Genomic DNA, 22776 nt, shown 5'->3' with positions numbered 1-22776 from the left:
AAACAAAAAAAAGCAGATTAAAGTGGCAATAGTCACATTTGTATTTGCTTTAACTTGTCATTAAGAAGTTAATGTTGCGCAATGTAATGGCAATAGAATATTGATCGGGGATTGAAGGAAAATAGAAGATCCATTTACGGCGCAAAGGAACCATTGTTCGACCAAAACAGGAAGAGGATAGCATCCCGGTAGCTATCCGTAGCTATACCCGGAACGTTGGAACAACCAGAGTATATTTCACTTTACCTCTTCAGTGCTTCTTATTTCCAAACATTTGAACGTCCTGAACGGTAACATGACTTTAGTATTACAGCGCTAAAGAACGTATTATTCTGCTACAGCGGGGAACAAAGTTAGTATTTCTTTAAAGGCAAGAGAGTGATAACAAATATTTTAATGTTTGAAATTTGTTCAATGTAAATAAGATGAACTGTGTGAAAACATATCTTCAGAATCATTTTCTTTATCATATCATTGAGCTCTATGGGGGGTTCAGCTTCTTCAGAGACGATGTGTTGTTGTTCTAAGATGTAATGTATTCTATATATTGTTGTAATATATATATATATATCGTTACATGTTGTAAAGAAAGATAAATGTTCTTCCTTGTATCCTCACATGATGTGTGGATGTTTCCATTTACATTTCTTCAGACGATCGTGGAATGATTTTTGTGGTTTTGAATAAAATGTCTCGCATGTCAAAACATTGACGTATGATCATCTTTCTTAGTGGATATGTTGAACAGCTTCTTATTTACACATTCGGTATCTGCAAGTCCAATATCTTCTCTCTCTTTTAGCTCGGTTTTTGGTCTCCACCAGCTCCTGAAAGACGTATTTCTGTCTCTTTAGCTCAGGGGTGAACAAACCTGTTGATTGTGGGGCATATACAGGAAAATATAAAGAGTCACGGACCAAACTATAGCGAATGTGTTGTTTGACCAGCTACACGGAAGGAAAATCTAGAGTTTCTAGACCAGAAAACCATCTTCCAGTGTACGAAGTGTAGCACCGACAAGATAAGATGATCTATTATTAGTCCCACAGCAGGAAAAACCAAACAAGCTATCTTCTGTCTTTTTACCCAATCGAGTGAGATGAATGTTTTCATCGACTAGTAATCAATGTTTTGTTCCAGATGGCAGAAATATCTACTGGTTAAACTAAAGACTAACTAACCAGAGACATCTTTAAACTTTGTCGCATCATTTTACTCACAGTGGGAAAACAAAGATGTCTTCCATCTGGATGCAGAGTGGCAGCGAGACAGCGATCTCTACACTGTGAGTCTTGGATTCCTCTTTCTCATTTCCGTCTGAGGAGCTTCGACTGAAATGAAAACGGGGGAAATAAAAATAAAAAAGCCGTCAGTGCTGCAATCATTTCATCTTGATTGAGTTGTTGACAAGAAACCACAGAGAGCCTGAGAGGAGGTGAGGAAAACAACGACTTCCTCTTTCACTTTGATTGGTTTGAACCTCTTACATTGAAGAGTAACGGCACAGCGGCAGCAATTCCACTCAAATCAAGAACTCCTTCTGTACAGCTGAGTGGATCCACTGTGTGTGACAGGATGACTGGTGCCTTCATGACTTTAAGTTCAGCAGCAGAGCACCATGAGGTGTTACAGGGCGATACGAAAGATCCAGAGGAGACACACAAGAACTCCACTTTAACTCAACCCAGAGAGCCCAGAGAGCCACATGTGAACCAACTCAAAAGGTGACGTCTTTCAGAGTTAATTGATTCCATAAGAATGATGTCTGTGTAACGCAATGTCCGGGTCCAGAGTGAAAATAATCGCTGCATTTAATAAAGCAAGAAGAAGCCACGCTGTGAGGCTGCAACGCTCACTGCGGATACGATCAAGCTGAATGAAGGGTAAACGGTGAGCTAAAGGTGTCTGGAGACCGATGTCAGTAAGGTTCTGTGTCTTCCTCTCCTAAGGCAGCAAAATCCACCAATCAGCACCTCTAAAGCTCACTAACTAACACAAGACGAGTATTACTTCTGTTTCCTTTAGAATTGAAGATATCTGGTCAAAGTATTGGACAAACATCTTCTTGGGAACCATCAATACCTCAAATGAACGTCCATAAATCAGCTTAGAAATGAAGTAACGGTACGGTACACCACTGATACGCGTCTGTGCATTCATGTGTACACTGCTAACAGATCGTTCTGCATACTTTCAATGGTGCTAGTTTGTCAAAAGAAATACACCGCGAGTGAATAACGGGTGATGTGTTCCTCTAACAAATCACAGCGTCCTGTCTGCTTGGAAGGAATTTCGTTTGACAATCAATCACGCTGTCCACAGGGACGCAGATCCATCAGAGCGCTGGATGCAGGAACTTGTGAAAGAGGAAGTTGCATTGTTAAAAGACAGGAAGTGTGGATGAATGGCTTCAAGACGGAGCAGCTTCCATCATTAGGAGGGCGGAGCCTCATCCTGTCTTTAGAGCGTTTAAGTGGCCTCTATCTCTCCGTCCATCGACTCCTTCCCTTCATTTAGCCGACGCTCGTCTGTTCACAAACATTACATCAGGACTGTTACGGTGTTTACACTGGTGCAGCCCAACAAAGTACATTTAGAACATACTTTAAATACATTTAGGTACATCGTTCCTTTGCATGTCAGAGGGAAATATTGGATTTTTCTTCATTACATTTATTTGACACTAAGTTATAAACAACATAAGATGTAGTTATATACCATTAATCTAATCTAGCATACGAGGTATCTAAAATACTCTGACTTATATTATTTAGTAAATAAAACGGAATATAATATTCTATATTAATACAACACTAGCAATCCGTATTATAAGAATTAGTACATTTAGCTTATCGAGAATACATTTGTATTTTTACTTTAATGACATTTTGATTGCAGGACTTTTACTTGTAATGAAGTATATTTTTATGTGGTATTTATACTTTTACTAAAGTAAAGGATCGGAGTACTTCTTCCCTCTTTTAGTGAGTTAAGGCTCGCAAACAAGTCACATTTAATTCATTGAATCTATATTTAACGAGGTAAAACTCACCCACTTCTTATAACTATTTATCAATCAATAAACTGTATTTAGTTAATAGAATGTAAAAAAATAAAACAATTGTAGTTCAAAAAGCACAAGTTGTTGACTTGATGATTTTAGTATTTACTCGGATAATAAGCATTTTTATGAAATTATAGACCTGCAAAATAAAGTGTGAACTAAAACTTGATCTAAATTCACATTAAAATACACAACATATTGTATTCATCCATGACAGTAGTGCAATAAAGCGTCCTGTAATGTTATGAAGCGTCTCTCTGAGGATAAACAAACTAAACCTCCTCAGCTCACATTTCACTATGAAGGCATGAAAACCAGCAGAACAAATGGCACACGTGTGTAAATCTAGCGCTCCAGCTGTTCATGTGTTTATGCGTCTGTGCATTCAGGAAGTGGGTTTCCTATCGTGGACCTCCGCCCGCCCCCCCCCCCGGGGACAAAGAGACGCTCAAAGTCCAGTGAGATGGAATGTAGAGCGTCTTTAGCGTCTTCAGCGTCTGTACGGAGACGCTTACCCCAGTGAAAGGGAAGATTAGAGAGGTGCGCACATAGCTAGTTAGCCGTCCGTTTGGCTCATTTTCTGTAACCAGTGTAGCATTAAAGCATGCTGGAATTAGCAAGCTAGCTGCACGTTTAAAATTGCTCTTAAATACATTGAAATTACTTTAAATATTCTTCCCATCTTTGCCAGAAAGCGAGTAGCACCATCTCCTGAACCGTTATACGTTAAAGAAGCCTTGTTGTAAGTCCACGCTAACACAAAGACACGAGAGGCGCTGCTCTAGAAGAACGCACTTTAAGTTAGAAATCAAGGAAGTTGTTAAGCAATCAAAGATGGAGATTCGCTCTCACGTGTTGCAGCCGTGCTGATGAACGTGTTTTGGTTGGTGGTGAGTTTACATAAAGAGGTTCTTGTAACGCAGGACTGACTGGAGGATAATGAGAAGCAGCACTGAGCGCTGATAAGAAGCCGTCACTGGAGACTTTTTGTTCCGTTTAATCTGAAAGCATTCCAGGATATTAAGAAAAGGTACCTGTTTGCTTTCTAGTGCTGTTCTTGCCGGGCCGGTAAAGCCTCTGGAATAGCATGAAGCTTCACACGGCACACACAAAGTCATTTTCTCATTTATTTGTGTAGCGGCGAAAATCGAACAAAAGCAGCGCCGAGAGTTTCACAGGAAAACACGACGACAACAAAGGAAAGCAGCAAGAATGTGCAAACAAAGACACACACACACACACACACACACACACACACACACTATAACCCGGCAGCATGTCTTTGATGTCAGTGCTTTGTAAACCAGATGAAGTGTGGAGAAGGCTGGAGACAAAAACTACTTTAGTTCCGTCTTTGTGAGCATTAAAAACCTCCTAATTATCATTACTTCTACTTCTGGTGCTGCAGTATATTCTGTCCCGCTATAACAAGACAACATATCATCTTAAAGCTCAATTCAAACCATCTACAGGAGAAACTTTAGCCTCTTGTATCTGTTCCTGTATCAGCTGAAACTCCAGATGAGCCGATGAAGAGCCAGCAGATTGTCCGTCACCGCTATCTGCAAACTGAACCTCATCCGACATTAACTACCAACGGTCCTTTGGAAAGATGCCGTGATAATCTGATCAGAGAACATCCTGTGTGGGAGCTCGACGCTTCATTTAGGATCTCCATCAGCAGTAATTCACTCCAGCTTTAAGCTAGACGAGGTTCTGATCTGATGCTCAGACTGGTGTCCGATGAACTCTACCGAACATACCGTGAAGAACATGGAGCGCTGGTGGAGTACACCGGTCTAGTTGATTAAATATATATATATATGATTAAAAACAATGTATCCATATATAGAGTCAGCGAGGATCGGCTCCAGACCCCCAGAGACCCTCCAACAGGGTAAGCTAACAGTTAGCTTAAAGTAATGGATAGATAGTGGAAAGAGTTATCTAAAAGTAAGCTTATGGTCAAATAGTTAAAACAGATTCAAGTATATGATATACTACTTAAATAGTTAGTGTATAAACGGTTGCAATAGATAGCTAAAGAGATTACTACCTCATGGGTAAATGGTCAGTTTAAAGCTTGGTTAACCGTTGTCATATTGAGCTAACAATGGACAGAAATAACTAAACATGATGGTTGAAACATTCAGATTCTGCCTTCAAGTGAAAGCAGAACGACGACAAACTCAATGTCCGGTTTACAACCAATAGAAACGAAGAGATTTGGAGCACGATGGGTGTCGATGAAACATCAACATCATCCAAAAACATGTTGAGAAATCACTTCTCTTATCATCTGTTGCTTTTATTCTCTTTAAAAACTCATCCACAGATTCATCACAGTTCAAGGCTCGTATACAAACGCTGGTACAACGTCATGAACACCGAACAGATGTTCAAGACTTTAAATATTTTTGTTGTATTTGAAGTGTTGTCTTTATATTCCCTAATAAATGTATGTATGTATACGTGAACGTATTCGGGAGGGTTTAGACGAATGAGATGTTCAAGACAACGTGTTGGAATCTAGTACGTGATGTACTTTAACGCTGAACTTCTAGACCGGTCACGCAGAGAAATAACTACATTAAAAGGTGCAGGTGGAACAACGCTTAATCATATTGATGCGTTTTCCATAAGAGACCCTGAGTCCTGCTGAAGCAAAGAGAGAGAGAGGCAAGTTTTAGTGCACTAACAAAGATACATGTGCAGAAAGAAACGTACAATAAACCTGAGAGATGAGATAACTTCAGTGTCCATATATAGCAATAACATCTAGATTCTTCAGCAAAGGAGCACAAATACAATGCAGTACAACGACGGATCACTGGGCAAGGCGTGGAAACCCAATTAAAAAAGGCAATATAGGTCCAGCCGGGAGGGACACTACAAAAACACAATAAAAAGATCAGATGGTACCAGAAACAGCAACGGCAACATGACAGAGCAGCATGTGAGGAGAACACAGATATTACTGAGGTAATCAAGAGTATAGAAGCAGGAGACACTCTGGTTTTATGTGCAGAGGTTTTGGGACCAGAGGTGGAAGAAGTACTCACATCTTCTACGTAGTAAAAGTACCAATACCACAGTGTAGAAATACTCTGTTAAAGTCATGCATTCTAAACCTCTCCACACTGAAATGTCTACAAATGTCTAGATATGTTGTTTAGTTGTGTACTTACATTACCCCCAAATGCCATATTTTTTTATATATATTTTTCATTTGGAGCTCATTTCTGCCAAAGGTTAAAAACAGAAGTCAGCTGTTTATTATTTTAGAAGCCTGTGAACACCGCAGGGGAGGATGTTTGACTTATGAACCATGTTGATAACAGCGCCCCCCAGTGGTTAACTGAGCATCCTGCAACTGGTTCTTATATGAAGAACAGGTGGTGTGTAAAACAGTTACCAGTTTATTAGGTACACCTAGTTAAAATGGACATAAAACTCTTTTTATAAACGCATTCATTTCATCAAATGAATATACAAAGATAGAGTAAAAAGTACAATATTTACCTCTGCGATCTAGCGGAGTTGAAGTATAAAGTAGTAGAAAATGGAAATACTCGAGGACCAAAGTTGTAAAATACTTGCAAAATGACAGGTGATATTTTCCATCATGTGATCTCCTTATTGTGGGTAAAATTGTCTTTTTTTTGTTTATAAACTTAATAAAGTGAAGTTTTAAGGTGGAATAAACCTGTTAATTCCCCACACAGTTGAACACAGGTGATCAGACTGGACACATAACATACCTGTTCTCCTCAGGAAGCTGCTTGAGATCCTTAAAACTCGTTCTGGACCGACAAACCTCCAAACAACATGCAGGGAAGCAGAAAAAAACTGCTCTGACAAGCTAACGTTAGCAGCTAGCTAACTTGTTTTCGGAGTTAAATCTGCTTGTTTTTTTACTACAGGTTTGGTTTATAACAGTATCCCGCGGCTGCTGGTCTCCGGGGTGTTTACACTGTAGTTTTTATTTAAATAATATACTTTAAAATACGTGCTGTAGAGGAAAATCACAGTGCATATGTGACTAAAAGTACTAGCTAGCTAACTTTCTACACGTCTGACAGCTACGAGTTCATGACGACAACAGTTCTTTGGCAGACAGCCAATCAAATTGCAGCAGGACGTCAGCCCCACGCGGCAACGAATTTGTAACGTCTGCTACTCTGTGAGCATGCGCAGTGGTGGTTTCCCCCACACGCAACACTTGATATTGCGAGTGTACTTAAAACAGCATTCTAATGACAAATAACAATAACCAAGGATTCTTCATGTATTTCATTAATCCAGAACTATACGTATTTACAGTGGTGGAACGCAAGTACTGTAAAAGTAAAAATAGAACAGAAATACTGTATTTCAGTACAATTTTGAGGTACTTCACTAGAGTATTTCCATTTTATGCTACTTTATTCTTCAACTACACTTCAGAGGCAATTATTACCAGTAAAATGAATTGATATTTTTAGTTACTTTACAGATTGAGATTATTAATACATTATAATCTCATAAACTATCATCCTTATCTAAACATATGAAGAGCCACACGTCTGTGTTTCTAGTTATTATAATTGTTATAAATGTCAATGGGATTTTGATTGAGGTTTTCTTTAGCCGATATATTAATTTGATGCTTTCATCTTTAACAAAAGCACTTATTTCTGAACTACATGGTAATAATGAATAACATGAAACAAGAAACCCAAAATAAGAGTTTAATTGTTGTTCTTTTACAAAATACAAACATAATAAGTTCATCCACACACTCTCTCACATAAAGCACTTTGCTATCGTCAGATAATCAGCCAATCACAGCACAGTAGTACTAGCCAATCACATTACAAATAACACGTTAAATACATAGCGGCAACTGGTTAGCTTAGCTTAGCATAACGAGTGTAAACGGGTGGACACAGCTAGCCTGGTTTGCAGGTGGATTTTGATACTTTGGACCAGAGCCAGGCTAGCTGTTCCCATCCGTTTCCAGTCTTTATGCTAAGCTAAGCTAACCAACTGCAGCTATGTAGCTTCACATTCGCCGTACGCAAATGAGAGCGGTGTCGAAAAAAGTGAACTGTTTCTTTCACAATATAAAAGGAGGGAGACTCTGTAGAAAGTGTTTGCGTATGTGTGTGTGTGTGTGTGTGTGTGTGTGTGTGTGTGTGTTTGTGTGTGCGTGAGTGTGTCAGTCTTCCCAGGCGAAGTCGTATGGCTGGAAGTCGTCTCTCAGCCGCTTGCAGCCGTCCTCCTCCTCCTCCCGGCTCTGTTTACACTCCCTCCAGTCAGCTCGAGTCGGGATGTTCAGCATCGCCTCACTGGCCAGAACCTCCCTACACACACACACACACACACACACACACACACACACAAATATAAAACACACACATGCTATTAACACAGGTGGATAATAGCATTATCTTTGTAGCCCCGCTGAAGCCTATATTCGTCTAGCACCATTAAAAGTACTGAAAAAAGTATTGAGTCATATTAGGCACAAAAGACAATAATAAATACGCTTTCTACTCATCCCTCACCGAGGGTGTTAAATGATAAATGCAGACGGTTTTACCTTCCAAACTGCAGAGGGAAGTGTTTCTGAATGCGGTAGTAGAGTTTCTCCCCCGAGTCCAACTCCACGTAGAAGTACGGTGTCCCTGGAGGAGCAATCTGAACGCAAACACATTAAAAAACAGCTAACTTTAAAATGTGTGTCGTGTAAATAAACTCCTACAGTCTGTCTGTGTGAGTGTGTGTGTGTGTGTGAGTGTGAGAGAGAGAAGAGAGAAGAGAGAGACAGAGTGAGTGTGTGTGTGTGTGTGTGTGTGTGTGTGTGTGTGTGTGTGTGTGTGTGTGTGTACCTGTTTGAGGTCAGTGTGTTCAGGGATCTCCATCAGCTCCATCTGTTGTTCCTGAGCCTGCACCATGAAGGCCTCCTTGATGTCCTCCGTGGTGCAGCGGTCCAGCGGCACCGGGACCACCTGATCAACGACCAATCAGATGAGACCGGGGATATACACAGGGGGTGGACAAAATAATAGAAACACCCGCTAATGTGACGCAATACAGTTAAACAGACTGAAAGTAGCAGCCCCCAAAACACTCAATACATTGTCACCAAGTGTGTTTTTTCTAACTTAAAAAGACAAAGTTGCACTTAAACGTTACTCTAACACCATACTGTGAAGTGAAACAATAGCGCGCTGCTCATGTCGTCTCTTTGAATCCGTGTCTACCTGCAGCTGCAGGTGCTGGCTCCGGTAGTTCCTCTCGAACAGAACGCAGCGCTCTCCTCGGCTCTTGTAGAAGCTCTTCAGGGCCGACTTGTACTTCTCCATCTCCTCCAGCACCTCGGAGCTCAGCTCCACCACCGACTGGTAGTGACCGATGGGGAGGATCAGCATGTGCTGGGGCGTCAGGCTGCCTTTGGCCAGAGCCAGGTAACACTGCAGCACACACACACACACACCTCAGTACCTCTCTGTTGTTGCATTTGTACAATATATAAATACCTTTCAGTGAACTCACATGTGTTCCGATGCTGATGACCAGGTGCTTCTCCACCTGAGGACTGGCCAGACAGAACCAGCACGGCCCGGTCGGCTGAGCTGCACACAAACAAAACAAATAAAGACGTTAAAAGTTTACTGAACCTACGATGTCTCCTGGTGTGAGGACGGTGTGGACTCACGGTGCCTGCGGGGCTGCTTGTTTTGTCCCTCAGGACGTCCGTCTCCTCCTCCGTCTCGTCCGTCTCCTCCTCTTCCTCCGTCTCCTCCTCCTCTTCCTCCTCCTCCGTCTCCGTCTGAATACCTCTTCCTGCCTCGGCCTCTGAACCCCGCCCCCTGCTTCTGACTCAGGTCAAAGAAGAACTGATTGGCCGGCTCCTGAACAGGAAGGACAGTTGGGTTTTTCAAAATAAAATTGCAACACATGGCCTCATTTAGCACCTTTAAAGACCTTTATTTTGAAAGTATCTGAGTGGCAGATATAATAAGCAGGAATAGAAATCTTTAAGTGATAAGAAAAATAACTTCTTCTCTCTCTCACACACACACACACACACACACACACACACACACACACACACACACACACACACACACACACACACACACACACACACACACACTGTACCTCCTCCTGAGTGGTGAAGCTGGTCTTCTGTTTGTCCGTCTTGTCTCTGGTGGAGCGTCTGTACGGGTTCTCCGTCACGTCCTGCGGCTGCTTCACCAGCTCTGATGCCTCCATCGTCTTCATGGGGATGATGTTGAAGGCGTACAAATACTGCAGCAGACAGACAGACAGGTAGACAGACAGGTAGACAGGTAGACAGGTAGACAGACAGGCAGACATTTTTAATGGATGTTCATCACATTGAACATCAGAGATTTGAGTTAAAAGTTGAGGTTCTTTGTGATTTAGGAGACGAACCTTCTTCTTGGTCGGGTTACTGACGGCCGCCAGTGCGATGAAGCGGCTGACGTGTTGAGCGTTCTCCTGGAGAATAACGTGATTCCTGAAACACGTGAAGGGTATCGTTATGACAGATGTTATGACGGATGTTATTACGGCCATTTTAGGTAAAACAATAATTAATACTGAGCCGGGGAGGGGGGTTATAATACGAGAAAGATTGTTAAATTTACGAGAAAAAAATGTCAAATGTACGAGAAAAAAAATGCTTACATTTACAAGAAAAAAATACTTCTAATAATAAAAACTTCTTATTAGAAAACAACTTAAATTTGTGAATTTATTTCTCATAAATTGAACACTACATTCTTGGATATTTTAAATATGAAACAGTAATATTTCCCCCCATCCCGGCTCAGTATTTCTTTAATATTTTTTTACTAATAGTCGTACTGAGTAACAGGAGGAATAATGTGAATGCTCCTCCGTCTACCTGTAGGGGAGCCGTTCGTAGTGAGCGCCCTCTAGAGCAGCAAAGTGGTATCGCGGCTTCAGGTGGTCGGCGAGGTCGGCGACGGAGACGCTGCCGCAAAACTTAGTGTTCACTTCCTGCAACACGAGAGAACAACAGCAGAGTCATTTAATGCATTAATACTATAAAAAAATGTTGATTATAACCACTTTGATCAATAAATATATAAAGATAAATAAAAATAAAATAAAATAAAACAAAACAAAATAAAATAAAATAAAGATAAAGATAAATAAAGATACAAATTAAATTAAATTATATTTAAATTAAAAAATAAAATAAAATAAAATAAAAATAAAGCTATTAAATAAAAATGTTTTGCTTATTGCTAAAAGTTATTCCATCTTTCTCTATGTAACAGTGAAGTAACAGCATTAATATAAAGGTTACCGGGGCGTTCCCGTACTGCCACACTCCTCGGGGCCACTGTGAGGTCAGCAGGACGTCGACTCCTCTGAACTTGGAGCTGCCGGTCAGCGGGGCCACGAGGGCCGACAGGTCTTTGGAGGTGAAGCAGTGAGCCGGGGCCGGTTCCTGGAGGGCCTCCCGACCGCTGACGTAGGCGATCTGTAGCCCGGACACGCCGGTGAACACACCGCGCCGACCTACACACACACACGCACACACAGAGACGGTTAACGGGTTAGACTACAGCCCCCCCCCCCCCCCCCCCCTCCAGAGGCTCCAGATGTTCTTACCCAGATACGTGATGTTGTCGGCCAGCTCGCAGCCCTCGGCGCCGGGGAAGCTCTTCACCGACTCCTGGCTCGCTGCTCCGAGGATGTAAGTGTGGACGGGAGCTGAGGAGGCACAAAGGACGCTTAGGTGACAGAAGGAAGCAGGAAGCAGAGTGAGGAATCTGAACTTTATCAGCCTGGTTTTCACTGTTTCAATAAAAACTATTTAATAAAACTAAAATCTGATAAGAGCCTATTGTTATTTAATTTAAGATAAAATGAGGTAATGCAGCAAAAAAAGATGGTTTAACTCAAGAACACTGTCAACAAATGATGCTCTAAAATAACACATTAACTATTTCTTATATTTCTTATATTTATACAAACTAACTTGGTGCAACGTTGGTTATTTGTTCCAAACAATGTGCACAGAGAAGTTGCAGAAAGGTTGAGTTAAAACATGCAGCGCGAGTAAAGACTTCATAAAGTGTAAACATGTGTAAACATGTGCAACAGCTGCTCATCCAGATGTTTTCGTACCTTTCTTGGCTCCGGTTTTGTACAGCTGCCACTCTGCTTCGGCCTCCGGCGACGTCCCGAAAAACTCTCCGACGCACAGCAGCAGCTGAGAGGAAACAAAGAGATCAGAATCAGATTTATGTTTCTGTAAACTTTGATAAAAACAACTGAAAGGTGTCGTGACTCACATCGAACGGCCCCGTCTTCTTCTGGATGCTCTGCACTCTGGAGAACAGAGCGTTCAGCCGGCCTTCAACGTCTCCACACGCCAAGCTGTGAACAACACACACAACTGTAATACTTTCATCTGACAGCTAGGGAAATTAATATGTAATATATAAAATATAATAATTATATAATAATTCATAATAATAATTATATAATAATTATAATAATATTTATATAATATTTATTTGAATAATATACAATATTTATATATTGTAAAATTAACAGAACGTTCCTTTAAAGACTCCAAATGACTCAAAGTGAGACTTTAAAGTTGTGTTTTCATTGTATATTAAAGACATTTAAATTCGGCGGACATCACGTGACTAGCACGTGACCTTTACATTAGTAACATTTGAAACTAATGTAAAGGATCCGGTTGTAACTCTTCTCTTGTCAGTGTCACATTACAAACCTTCCTCCAATCCAGCTATAATAGGAGAGTTTATTTATGCCGAATTTGTCATTCCTCATAAATATCCATTATGCATTGAGATCATAATTTATGACGTAGGTACACGTGTCAGAGAGCAATGAAACCTTAAATTATATAAACGTTGAATGAGGTTCGGTGAGAGTCACAGAACGGTTAAGATGAAATCAAATAAAACACATTAAAACGTCACATATTCAACATTTAAAGAGATTAAACGCCATTAAAGTAACAATAAAGTATTTATAAAAGTTAAACTTACACTCTCACTGGTTGTTCCGCCATGTTTTTGGCAAAATATTCGCTGTTAAAAATGTGTGATTTGGATATTTGCAGCTTGAACGTTTTGGTCCGTCGCTCAAAGCGATCCGGTCAAAACAACAGCCGGAACTATTATCCATTTAACAAATCACACAGCTGTAATCGTAGGAAATATATTATATAAAATATACAAATATATTTAATGTTAATGTATATTTGTTTACGTCTACTTTACATTATTTTAGTCAAACCCAAAAAATAAATAAAGGTCACGTTGTTACCCGGAGAGATTTCAGAGCGGAGAGAGTGGTTGCCAGGTTTGACTGTTATACATCAATTTAATAAAAAACGAATTACACACTTTAACCGTATAAACGCAACTCAAGGTCCACTTACTATATGTTAGAAGAGCTTTCAACCACACATTCAGTCTTCATCAATGATTTTCTATTAAATGGTACTTTATTTGACGTATAAACACATATCTGTATAAGTAGGTTTTCAGGCTAAATTAACTTAAACTTAAATATTAATTATACTTATGTATTACAAATTGTAAAATAGAATAAAATAAGTTATAACATCATAATTAAATGTTACTTTTCCCTGTTCATAAATATGAAAAGGCAAAAATAATATTCTGATAATAAAATGTATGAAACATCAAAGCATTATATGTGTTATCTCCATTATTGAAATTGAATTAAATAAAAAATGAATAGAAGAAGTCTAAAGCATGTATATACATATTGATATCTCCAGTACTTTACTCCCTTATTTCAATGTATTACTTGTTGAAAATGTTCAATATACAATATATTAGTAACAATATGTTCCTAACATTGTAGTTTCTATTCTCAGACTTAATGATTTTAACGATTTTCTTCTAGTTTTTTATTCATTTTTAAGGATTTTATTGTATATTCCTCAGAAGTTGAATGCTGTGATCAACAACATGATAAGGCAGATACCGCTCGTTTTACGGAGTATAGTCGTATCTGGCAACCTCGCGGGCCCTCGGCCGATCCTCCATCCTGGTACTTTACCTTCATCCTGGTAACTCACAAGTCCCCGGACCAAAAACAGGAAGTAAGTAGCCGAATCAAACGTAAAAAAAATCACTTTCTGTTTGCTAGTCGGGGCGCGCGAGGGAGCGCGCGCAGAAAGCTCAAAGTGCGAGAAAATAACCGAGAACAAACCGTCAGAATACCGTAAAAAACCCGCACAGACGCTACAAGCTTTTCACCTTGTCGAGTTAACATGGCGCCGGAGATTTTTCGTCTTTATTTCGCTTGGTGGATGCTAATGGTTAGCATCACAGCTTACTCCTGGAATCATAGTTTAACGTTAATATAACTACGTTGCTGCTCTGTGTGTATTTAAACTAGAACGCTATTGTGGGTTTGGGGAGTTTCCGTCACGTTAGAGTCCATTTCTACCGCTGAATCCCTGTGTTCTACATGGCGATTCAGCCAAACTCCATTTAAAAATAGACCCATTCTAATTCATCTTGCTTATTTCTGACCAATACATACATTTATAATTTTAACTTGTAAGTAAAACCGTTTACAGTGATCGTGCCTGTAATTCGGCGCATATATTGTCCAACAAGCACTTCACATTTTGCAGGTTTTAACCAAATGATACCGGCTGTGCTGGCTCCGCTCCGCAGCTACACCAGTGAGCTTCCACCGCAAACAGCAGAGGGCGGCAGCGAGCAGCTCAACATAAAAAACACATTTTAATTAAAATAACTCACATTTTTATGGATTAACTCTCTCCCGAATCAACTGATCTCAACTAACGATGAGTGAAATGTCACAAGGACCGGTGTGGGAGGTGAAGGTCTTTGCTGATATGCAATTTGGCTTTAAATTGGTATATTTGTTAAAGGAGCTTGGTTTGAATTATAGAAAGTGAATGAACAATAAATAAACGTTTTTTAATTGTTTTTGTGTTCCTGTCATGACATTATGACGTTACCTTTACTTTAATGTGTCTCGTGCAGATGTTGCTGTTCTTCATTTGGTCTTAACAGCATTAAATACTTATATTATAATATAATATACTATTATATATTATAAAGCCATTATTCAAGTATCCAAAGTACAAGTTCACTTAGATAATCTATGCTTCTGCATATACAAGCAATTTATATTATTATTATAAAACAATCACAACTAAAATAAATGCAATATTTATTCATTAAATGAAATTAAAGCAACATAAATGCCATTAAATTGAAGAAATGTCCCATTTTATGAAATGTGTTTCTCATTTCTATAAATACTGTCAAACAATTAATGCACACTTTGTATTAATGTATATTTTATTCATAAATAAACATTTTGGCCTGTTTTAAAACATTTATATTCATCAAAATAACCACTTTGTTAAAGGTACAAATGCTCTGCTATGAACTCTACTTTTACAAAGCTCATCCACGTTCTGTGTTTGATGAAATGAACTCCATAGACAGCGAGAATAATCTTTATTTGCACACATTGTGGCCGTGACACAGCGGCCCGTGTGTTCGATTCCTCTCCAGGTGGACGATGAGTTCAGCAGCAGAGGACGAGGACGCGGCGGCGCTAGAAAGCGTGAAGTCGGTCACGCTCACGCAGGACAGCGATGGAAGCATCATCCTGCACTGTCCTCCTCACGGTGGGTCTAATCCCTCTAATATATATATATTAATACTCTATTAATAATCATATTGATCGGTTTAGTCTCAGGCCATTGGAGGTAAAAGAATAATAACAATCAGAGCTGGGGGAGGATAATATTTAGAGAATAATATCTGAATTTATGAGAAAGAAAAAACCTTTAATAAGTCACAAATCTACGAGAAAAGCCGTGTGCAAACTATTTCAATAATATTCATATTTATGGTCATAAAAGAACACGTTTATGTATCTTTCAGGACCTTCTTCTCACCAGAAGAACACGAACGAAATTCAGACGGCGGCTAAATTTGTGACTTTAATTAAAGTTTATTTTCTTGCATATTTACAATTTTTATAATCTCAGAATATTGAATTTGTTTCTCGTAAAAACAAACGTTCAGACTTCTTAATTGTACGAATTTTTCTTTGTTTTGTGTGTAAACATTTTACATTTTATAAACCAAACAATTTAAATAATTCTGTGTGTGTGTGTGTGTGTGTGTGTGTGTGTGTGTGTGTGTGTGTAGACGAGGACTCGGAGCCCCTTCAGAAGAAACTGCGTCTCTCTACTGAAGAACAGGACGACTCGGACACGCCTCAGTTCTCTGTGGTCACTTTACCGAGTGAGACTCTTTACATCACTGACCCGATGTCAACAACATCTATATATATATATATACGTATATATATATATATATATATATGTATATATGTTATTAATTATATATTTATATATCCTTTAAGCTAACGAGGCCTCTTCTGTTGACGTTCTACCTCGTAGCTGTAACGTTCTCTTCTTCCTCCTCAGTGTCGGAGAGCGATGAAGGCTTCGAGGTGACGATGACGGCCACAGCGGACGGGGATCTCTCTGAGGAAGGAGTCGCTCAGATTCAGGTGCAGAAACATCTCCTCCTACTTTTACCTACACGTATTGCTGGAGGGAAGGGAGGAACGGCAGAACCAGAACCAGGACTGAGAGGGTTCAGACTGTCAGACCTGCTGCAGCAACATGAGAGGTTTCCTAAAGAGACTCTGGTGCTCAGAGACACTACCACTTTAGACCACAGGGGGCGCCAGAACCACCACTAAACAAAGTCATCGGACTGCTTGTTTGTCGACTTAAAGTCTCGATGTTTCGCGAAGCGTTTTTGTTTGTCGTGCTCTTAAACTAAAACCTCCTTCGTGTGTGTAGATTCTGCAGCAGGAGGAGGAGTCTCTCTCGCCCAATCAGAAGTCAGAGGTGTCACCTGTCAGTCAGGCCTGGTTCACCACGAAAGAAGACAAAGACACGCTGGCTAACAAAGGTGTGAACACAGCAGAGGTTCACTAACAGACACTTTCTTTGTTATGCGTCACAGGAAGACATTATAATATATATATATATATATATATATATATATATATATATTTTAATGTGTGACATTTCCCGCCCTTCAGGTCACAAGTGGAAACAGGGCATGTGGTCCAAAGAGGAGATCGACCTTCTGATGAGCAACATCGATCAATACGTGAAGGTTCATCACTTCCTGTCTGTGTTTTCGGTCCCGTACGTGTCGTTCAGCGTTTAAACCCCTGAACCTCCTCTGTGCTCCGGCTTCAGGGCCGAGGCATCGACGACCCGGCGGAGATCATCTTCGAGATGTCCAAAGAGGAGAGGAAGGACTTCTACCGCTCCGTGGCGTTGGGCCTGAACCGGCCGCTGTTCGCCGTCTACAGACGAGTTCTACGGATGTACGACAACCGGAACCACGTCGGGAAGTGAGTTCACGAGGTTCAGACGTCGGGAAGAACAACTTCACTTCATTACTTCCTCACTTTTAACGTGTTTATTCGTCTCCCTCAGGTACACTCCTGATGAGATAGAGAAGCTCAAAGCGTGAGTGAAACCTCCGCGTGTCTTTCTCTTAATAATGAAGTAAATCAAACGTATGTTTATTGAAGCAGAGTGTTGTTTCTATGTTCAGGTTGAGGGAGAAACACGGGAACGACTGGGCGACCATCGGAGCCGCTCTGGGTCGCAGCGCCTCTTCAGTCAAAGACCGCTGCCGACTGATGAAGGACACCTGCAACACAGGTAGAGTCCTCCAGTACACGCTGGAGGTACTTCTACTACAAGTTTAACTCCCCAAAGGTTTATACAAGTACAGCTGAAGCCATGTTGATGCGTTAGTAACGTTAACGTTTTAGTGTTATTGTTTAAGTTTGGACGAAACAAACATTGTGAGTAATGATGACGACTTTTCTTTTCTTTTTTTTTTGAAATTTTCAAAAATTTCAAAACCAGTCACTCAATTAATGGTGAAAATAATTAATAGATTAATTAATAATGAATATATTCAATAGTTAATAGTTTAAAATGAGCTCCAGCTCAACAAGCTACAACATTGAAATCCTGCTTTTACATTAAAGTATGAGTAATAATAATCTAATTGTAGTTTTTATACTTTTAATACTTTAACTAAATGAAGAGTTCCTCACCGTCACTTTAAGTAAAGGATGGTTCGTCTATTTATTTTTCATATAAAGCATTTGTCTTCTTCTTCTTTGGTTTTTAGGTAAATGGAGTGAGGAGGAGGAGCGGCGTCTCGCTGAGGTCGTGTACGAGATGGCGGGCGCGTCGCCGGGCTCGGCGGTCACGGGCGGCGTTTCTTGGGCGTCGGTCGCCGATCAGGTTCGCACGCGCTCAGAGAAACAGTGCCGGTCCAAGTGGCTGAACTACCTGAACTGGAAACACAGCGGAGGAACCGAGTGGATGAAGGACGACGACCTCAACCTCATACGCAGGTCCGCTGCTCGCTCTCTCTCTCTCTGTCTCTCTGTCTCTCTCTCTCTCTCTCTCTCTCTCTCTCTCTCTCTCTCGCTCTCTCGCTCTCTCTCTCTCTCTCTGTGTTTGCATGAATCCAAGACTATGATACATGAAGTAAAGGAAAGTTGGGTGTGTGTTTCAGGATATCGGTGCTGGAGGTGGAGGATGAGAATGAAATCAAGTGGGAGGATCTCGCCGGCGGGTGGAGCAGCGTCCGGTCGCCTCAGTGGCTGCGATCCAAGTGGTGGAGCATCAAGAGACAAGTAGCCAATCACAAGGAGATCCCCTTCAACGGTGCACAAGATATAATAATAATATTATTATTATAATAAATCACAGGAAACTGTTGACGCTCAAACCTGCGTTGTGTCCTCAGTCCTCCTGAAGGGTCTCCAGGAGCTCATGGCGTCGTCACAGACGGCGTCCGGACCAGTGAGTCCCTCCTCTTCCTCCTCCTCTTCGCTCCAGATCCGACTCACCCGATTGGATGAGAGCGCCGGCGGCGGAAGCCCCGCCCCCGGCTCCATGGCGGCGCTGCAGATTCCCGTTCAGATCCCGCTGCAGATCACACACCTGGGTGAGACTCTGAGTGCGTTTCTATGCAGACGATGCAGACTTTGATACCTACGGTTGTGTTTAACTCACCTTCCTGTTGTTCTCTGTCAGCTTCAGATCCTTCAGCAGCAGCGAGCGACGGTGAAACCATCACTCTGAACACCGGAGCCCTGCAGACCTTCGAGATCCTGCCCGTGAGCACAAACACACAAATATACGAGAGTTCTGCAGGTATAGTGGAGTTGTTTCGCAGATTGTCAGTAAATGTGATTAAATTTGCTCTGTTTTGTTCTGTTTTTTCTATTTCCAGTCCTTCCACCTGCAGCCCACCGGCACCCCGGGCACCTACTACCTGCAGACGTCGTCCAATCACGGCCTCCCGCTCAGCCTCTCCACCAGTCAGGGGCTCCCGCTCAGCTTAGCCAATAACAGCACGGTTACCCTGACCACAGGCTCCTCCCCCTCGTCCCACGAGCACATCATCCTCCACAGCCTGTCGGTCGGTTTCAGACCACGTCGACTGTAAAGTGTTTTATTTGTTCGCTACTCTTCGTCTTCATCCTCATCTTCGTGCGTTTTTGTCTTTTTCCCGCCTCAGACGGACGGCCTCTGCTCCGGCGACGGCGTCATCATCCAGACGGTCACCTCTGACCCCGCCTCCTCGGACCCTCTCGGCCAATCGCAGCTGGTTGCGGAGACAGAGGGGCGGAGCCAGGAGGACCGGCTCGATGCCACGAGTCTCCTGGAGGAGAACGTTGTCACGGAAACTCAGGAGCCAATCACAGACGGCTTCACCGACAAGGTTCATGAAGAGTATTTATATACAACATACTGCATAATATACCTGCACCATGTATTCAGAGTAAAAGCTAAGAATTTACAAGATTTAAGAGATATAAGAATTTCTTTTTTTAAATATTCACATTGTGTGTGTGTGTGTGTGTGTGTGTGTGTGTGTGTGTGTGTGTGTGTGTGTGTGTGTGTGTGTGTGTGTGTGTGTGTGTGTGTGTGTGTGTGTGTGTGTGTGTGTGTGTGTGTGTGTGTGTGTGTGTTTATATCAGGCGCTGAGCTCACCGTCTGTTGAGGGTCCAGTGGTGCATTCTGGGATAACATCCGGCAGCGCCGTGCTGATTGTGTCTCCTCCAAACATCAGCAGCACACTGACAGGTAACACACACACACACACACACACACACACACACACACACACACACACACACACACACACACACAGATATAAAAGCATGTTACTCTAAAATCAACAACAACACAAGGTTTAAAGTTTGAGCTGCTCATCGTTCTCCGTCTTTGTCCTCAGATCCGATTCTGGAGAACCAGGAAGGATCCGACTGAGCTAGACCTCCATCGTGGACCAACAGGATGAGGTCACTTCCTGTCTGTCCGTGTGGAAGCTGCTGCTGTTTTATACCAGGAAGTGAACGTTGAAAACTTGTTTGAAGCTTCACACTGAACCCCTGGATGAAATGTGAACGCAGCGCTGCAGGAGCTCGTCCTGCTAAAGACGTCCTGCATCAGATGTCCTGCTAAAGGCGTCCTGCAAAAAACGTCCCGCATCAGACGTCCTGCTAAAGGCGTCCTCCATAAGACGTCCTGCATCAGACGTCTTGCATCAGACGCCCTGCAAAAAACATCCTGCATCAGACGTCCTGCCAAAGACGTCCTGCATCAGACATCCTGCTAAAGACGTCCCGCTAAAGACGTCCTGCATCAGACGTCCTCCATAAGACGTCCTGCATCAGACATCCTGCTAAAGACGTCCCGCTAAAGACGTCCTCCATAAGACGTCCTGCATCAGACGTCCTGCATCAGACGTTCTGCATCAGACGTCCTGCCAAAGACGTCCTGCATCAGACGTCCTGCAGCGCCAAAGAGACTCTGACTCAACTGACACTCGTCCTTTAAATTAAACATGTCTATACGTGTAAATATATATAAATAAATAAACACAAGAACAAATGAATGATTCCTCTTTTGTCACGTGATTATAAACAAATCAAACGTAGTTCTTCTCACCTTCGTTTAAAGGAAGACGTTGTTTGGTGTAATTTAGGGTTTCACGTCCATAAAACTAAGAATCTAAAAATAATCAGAATTTAGTTTCAATCTAAATTAGAAATGTTGTGATTTAAGTAAACTTTCCTAACTTTGTGTGTTTAAGCAGAACCTCGTTATGAGTTAGCGTCTCAAAATACTGATACTGAGTGAAATGATGAATGTTTTATTTTACAGGATCATTTTTCATTCACAGAAATCAGCTTCATAGAAACGTTATGACGAGTCTGCTGCTGTTTAAACTGCAGTTCTTCATTCAGAACACAGGGAGGCAGCGCTGTGCTGTATTTATACTTCATTATTATTATGAACTGGTTGATGATCAAACATCTGATTGTTATTGTCAAGATTTATTGAAGTAACAAAGATTTTCTATCTTTTGTTTCTTAGTTTATTGTCTCGATACATTTAATCGATTTATTTATTTTCTTTCGGTTTTTTTGTATTTTGACACATTTTTTAAAAACAATTTAAAGCTTTCACATAGAGACGCATATAAATACATCTTTTAAATAAACGTTTACAGAACTTTTAAAATCGTGCAAAATACATCTATCGCTTTTCCTTAAAAAAATATGATTGTGAATTAAGTGATCTATTTAAAATCTAATCATGTAAATAATAAGCTGTTATCTTCAGTGTGTCGTCGTCAATCATTCTTCTTCTTCGGAGCCGATCACCAACACAAATAAAACAACACAATCTTTTGTTGTTTTGTGCTTTTAATGTGAAGTTTCCTTTGAGATCCGGTTCACTGAGTGGTGACCTGGTTTACTTCAGGTCCAGCAGGATTCAGCAGTAAGTGGATCCACCGACATGTTTCACGGCGTCATGAAACAGAAATGTAGAAACGTTCGTGAGGTCTGGAGGTGTGACCGAAGCCGGCGGTCACCAACGCGGCACAGAGGAGTTCGTTATGAAGCGATATTTAATATCACGCGGTACAAAAGTAGAAAAACAGTCGAAGACATTTGGCAAAAAATGAAGTTTGAAATGAGGAGAAAGAAACGTGCAGAACGAGTTCACTGACCTCCGTTCAAACGGGCGTCACACCTGTTAGTCATTGGAGCCGCTCTGAACCCGATACGCATCTGTGTATATATACTGCATATAAATATATATATACTGTGTACAGATACTGTAAGGGGTCAGCAGGCTCACAGATGGAGGTCACAGGTTTGATTCCCAGTCATCAGGTTCTCCTGGTTTCCCCGTTTAAACCAGTGGATCCGACCGTTACGGCTACAAATACGGGACTTTGAAATTTGAAAAAATATTCAACACGAAACAAGTTTATATTAATGGAATTCTGTCTTATTTCTATTTGGGGGATAATAATGCACTAAGTTGTGAAGCTACAGTTCCCATAATGCTTTGGAGGAGTAAACAGGAAGATAAATGTTAGTTAAATATAGGCTAACAACATTATTTTTAGCCTATATTTCTTCATATTTTGACAAATTAGTGAATTAAAAGAATGCCGAAGTAACTATTAGCAGCTCCTGTTTGCAGAGTTCTCATTGATAAACAGACAACG

At 41.1% G+C, this 22776-nt stretch overlaps 2 protein-coding genes across 2 annotated transcripts; one reads left to right on the top strand and one right to left on the bottom strand.

The window, feature by feature from the left end:
• Positions 1 to 7780: 7780 nt before the first annotated feature.
• On the bottom strand, positions 7781 to 13228 carry cwf19l1 (CWF19 like cell cycle control factor 1). Its single transcript, XM_079184036.1, has 14 exons — positions 13141 to 13228; positions 12409 to 12493; positions 12242 to 12326; positions 11723 to 11824; positions 11415 to 11629; positions 10986 to 11101; positions 10511 to 10595; positions 10214 to 10363; positions 9768 to 9963; positions 9605 to 9684; positions 9313 to 9522; positions 8938 to 9057; positions 8649 to 8746; positions 7781 to 8409 (listed from the first exon to the last, which is right to left on the bottom strand). The coding sequence occupies exons 1-14, from the start codon at positions 13161 to 13163 to the stop codon at positions 8265 to 8267; spliced, it is 1710 nt and encodes a 569-aa protein (XP_079040162.1). The 5' UTR covers positions 13164 to 13228; the 3' UTR covers positions 7781 to 8264.
• Positions 13229 to 14185: 957 nt separating this feature from the next.
• dmtf1 (cyclin D binding myb-like transcription factor 1) lies at positions 14186 to 20989 on the top strand. Its single transcript, XM_079184254.1, has 17 exons — positions 14186 to 14228; positions 15661 to 15803; positions 16333 to 16428; positions 16614 to 16699; positions 16998 to 17109; positions 17243 to 17319; positions 17406 to 17563; positions 17649 to 17681; positions 17770 to 17879; positions 18361 to 18589; positions 18754 to 18905; positions 18988 to 19188; positions 19278 to 19360; positions 19477 to 19665; positions 19765 to 19968; positions 20228 to 20333; positions 20485 to 20989. The coding sequence occupies exons 2-17, from the start codon at positions 15695 to 15697 to the stop codon at positions 20517 to 20519; spliced, it is 1980 nt and encodes a 659-aa protein (XP_079040380.1). The 5' UTR covers positions 14186 to 14228; positions 15661 to 15694; the 3' UTR covers positions 20520 to 20989.
• The last annotated feature ends 1787 nt before the right edge of the window (positions 20990 to 22776 follow it).

This window comes from Pholis gunnellus (genome assembly GCF_910591455.1).
Source record: "Pholis gunnellus genome assembly, chromosome: 22".
Lineage (NCBI taxonomy): Eukaryota > Metazoa > Chordata > Actinopteri > Perciformes > Pholidae > Pholis > Pholis gunnellus.
The sequence above is the reverse complement of the archived record's forward strand: the minus strand, read 5'-3'. Positions and strand labels throughout refer to the sequence as shown.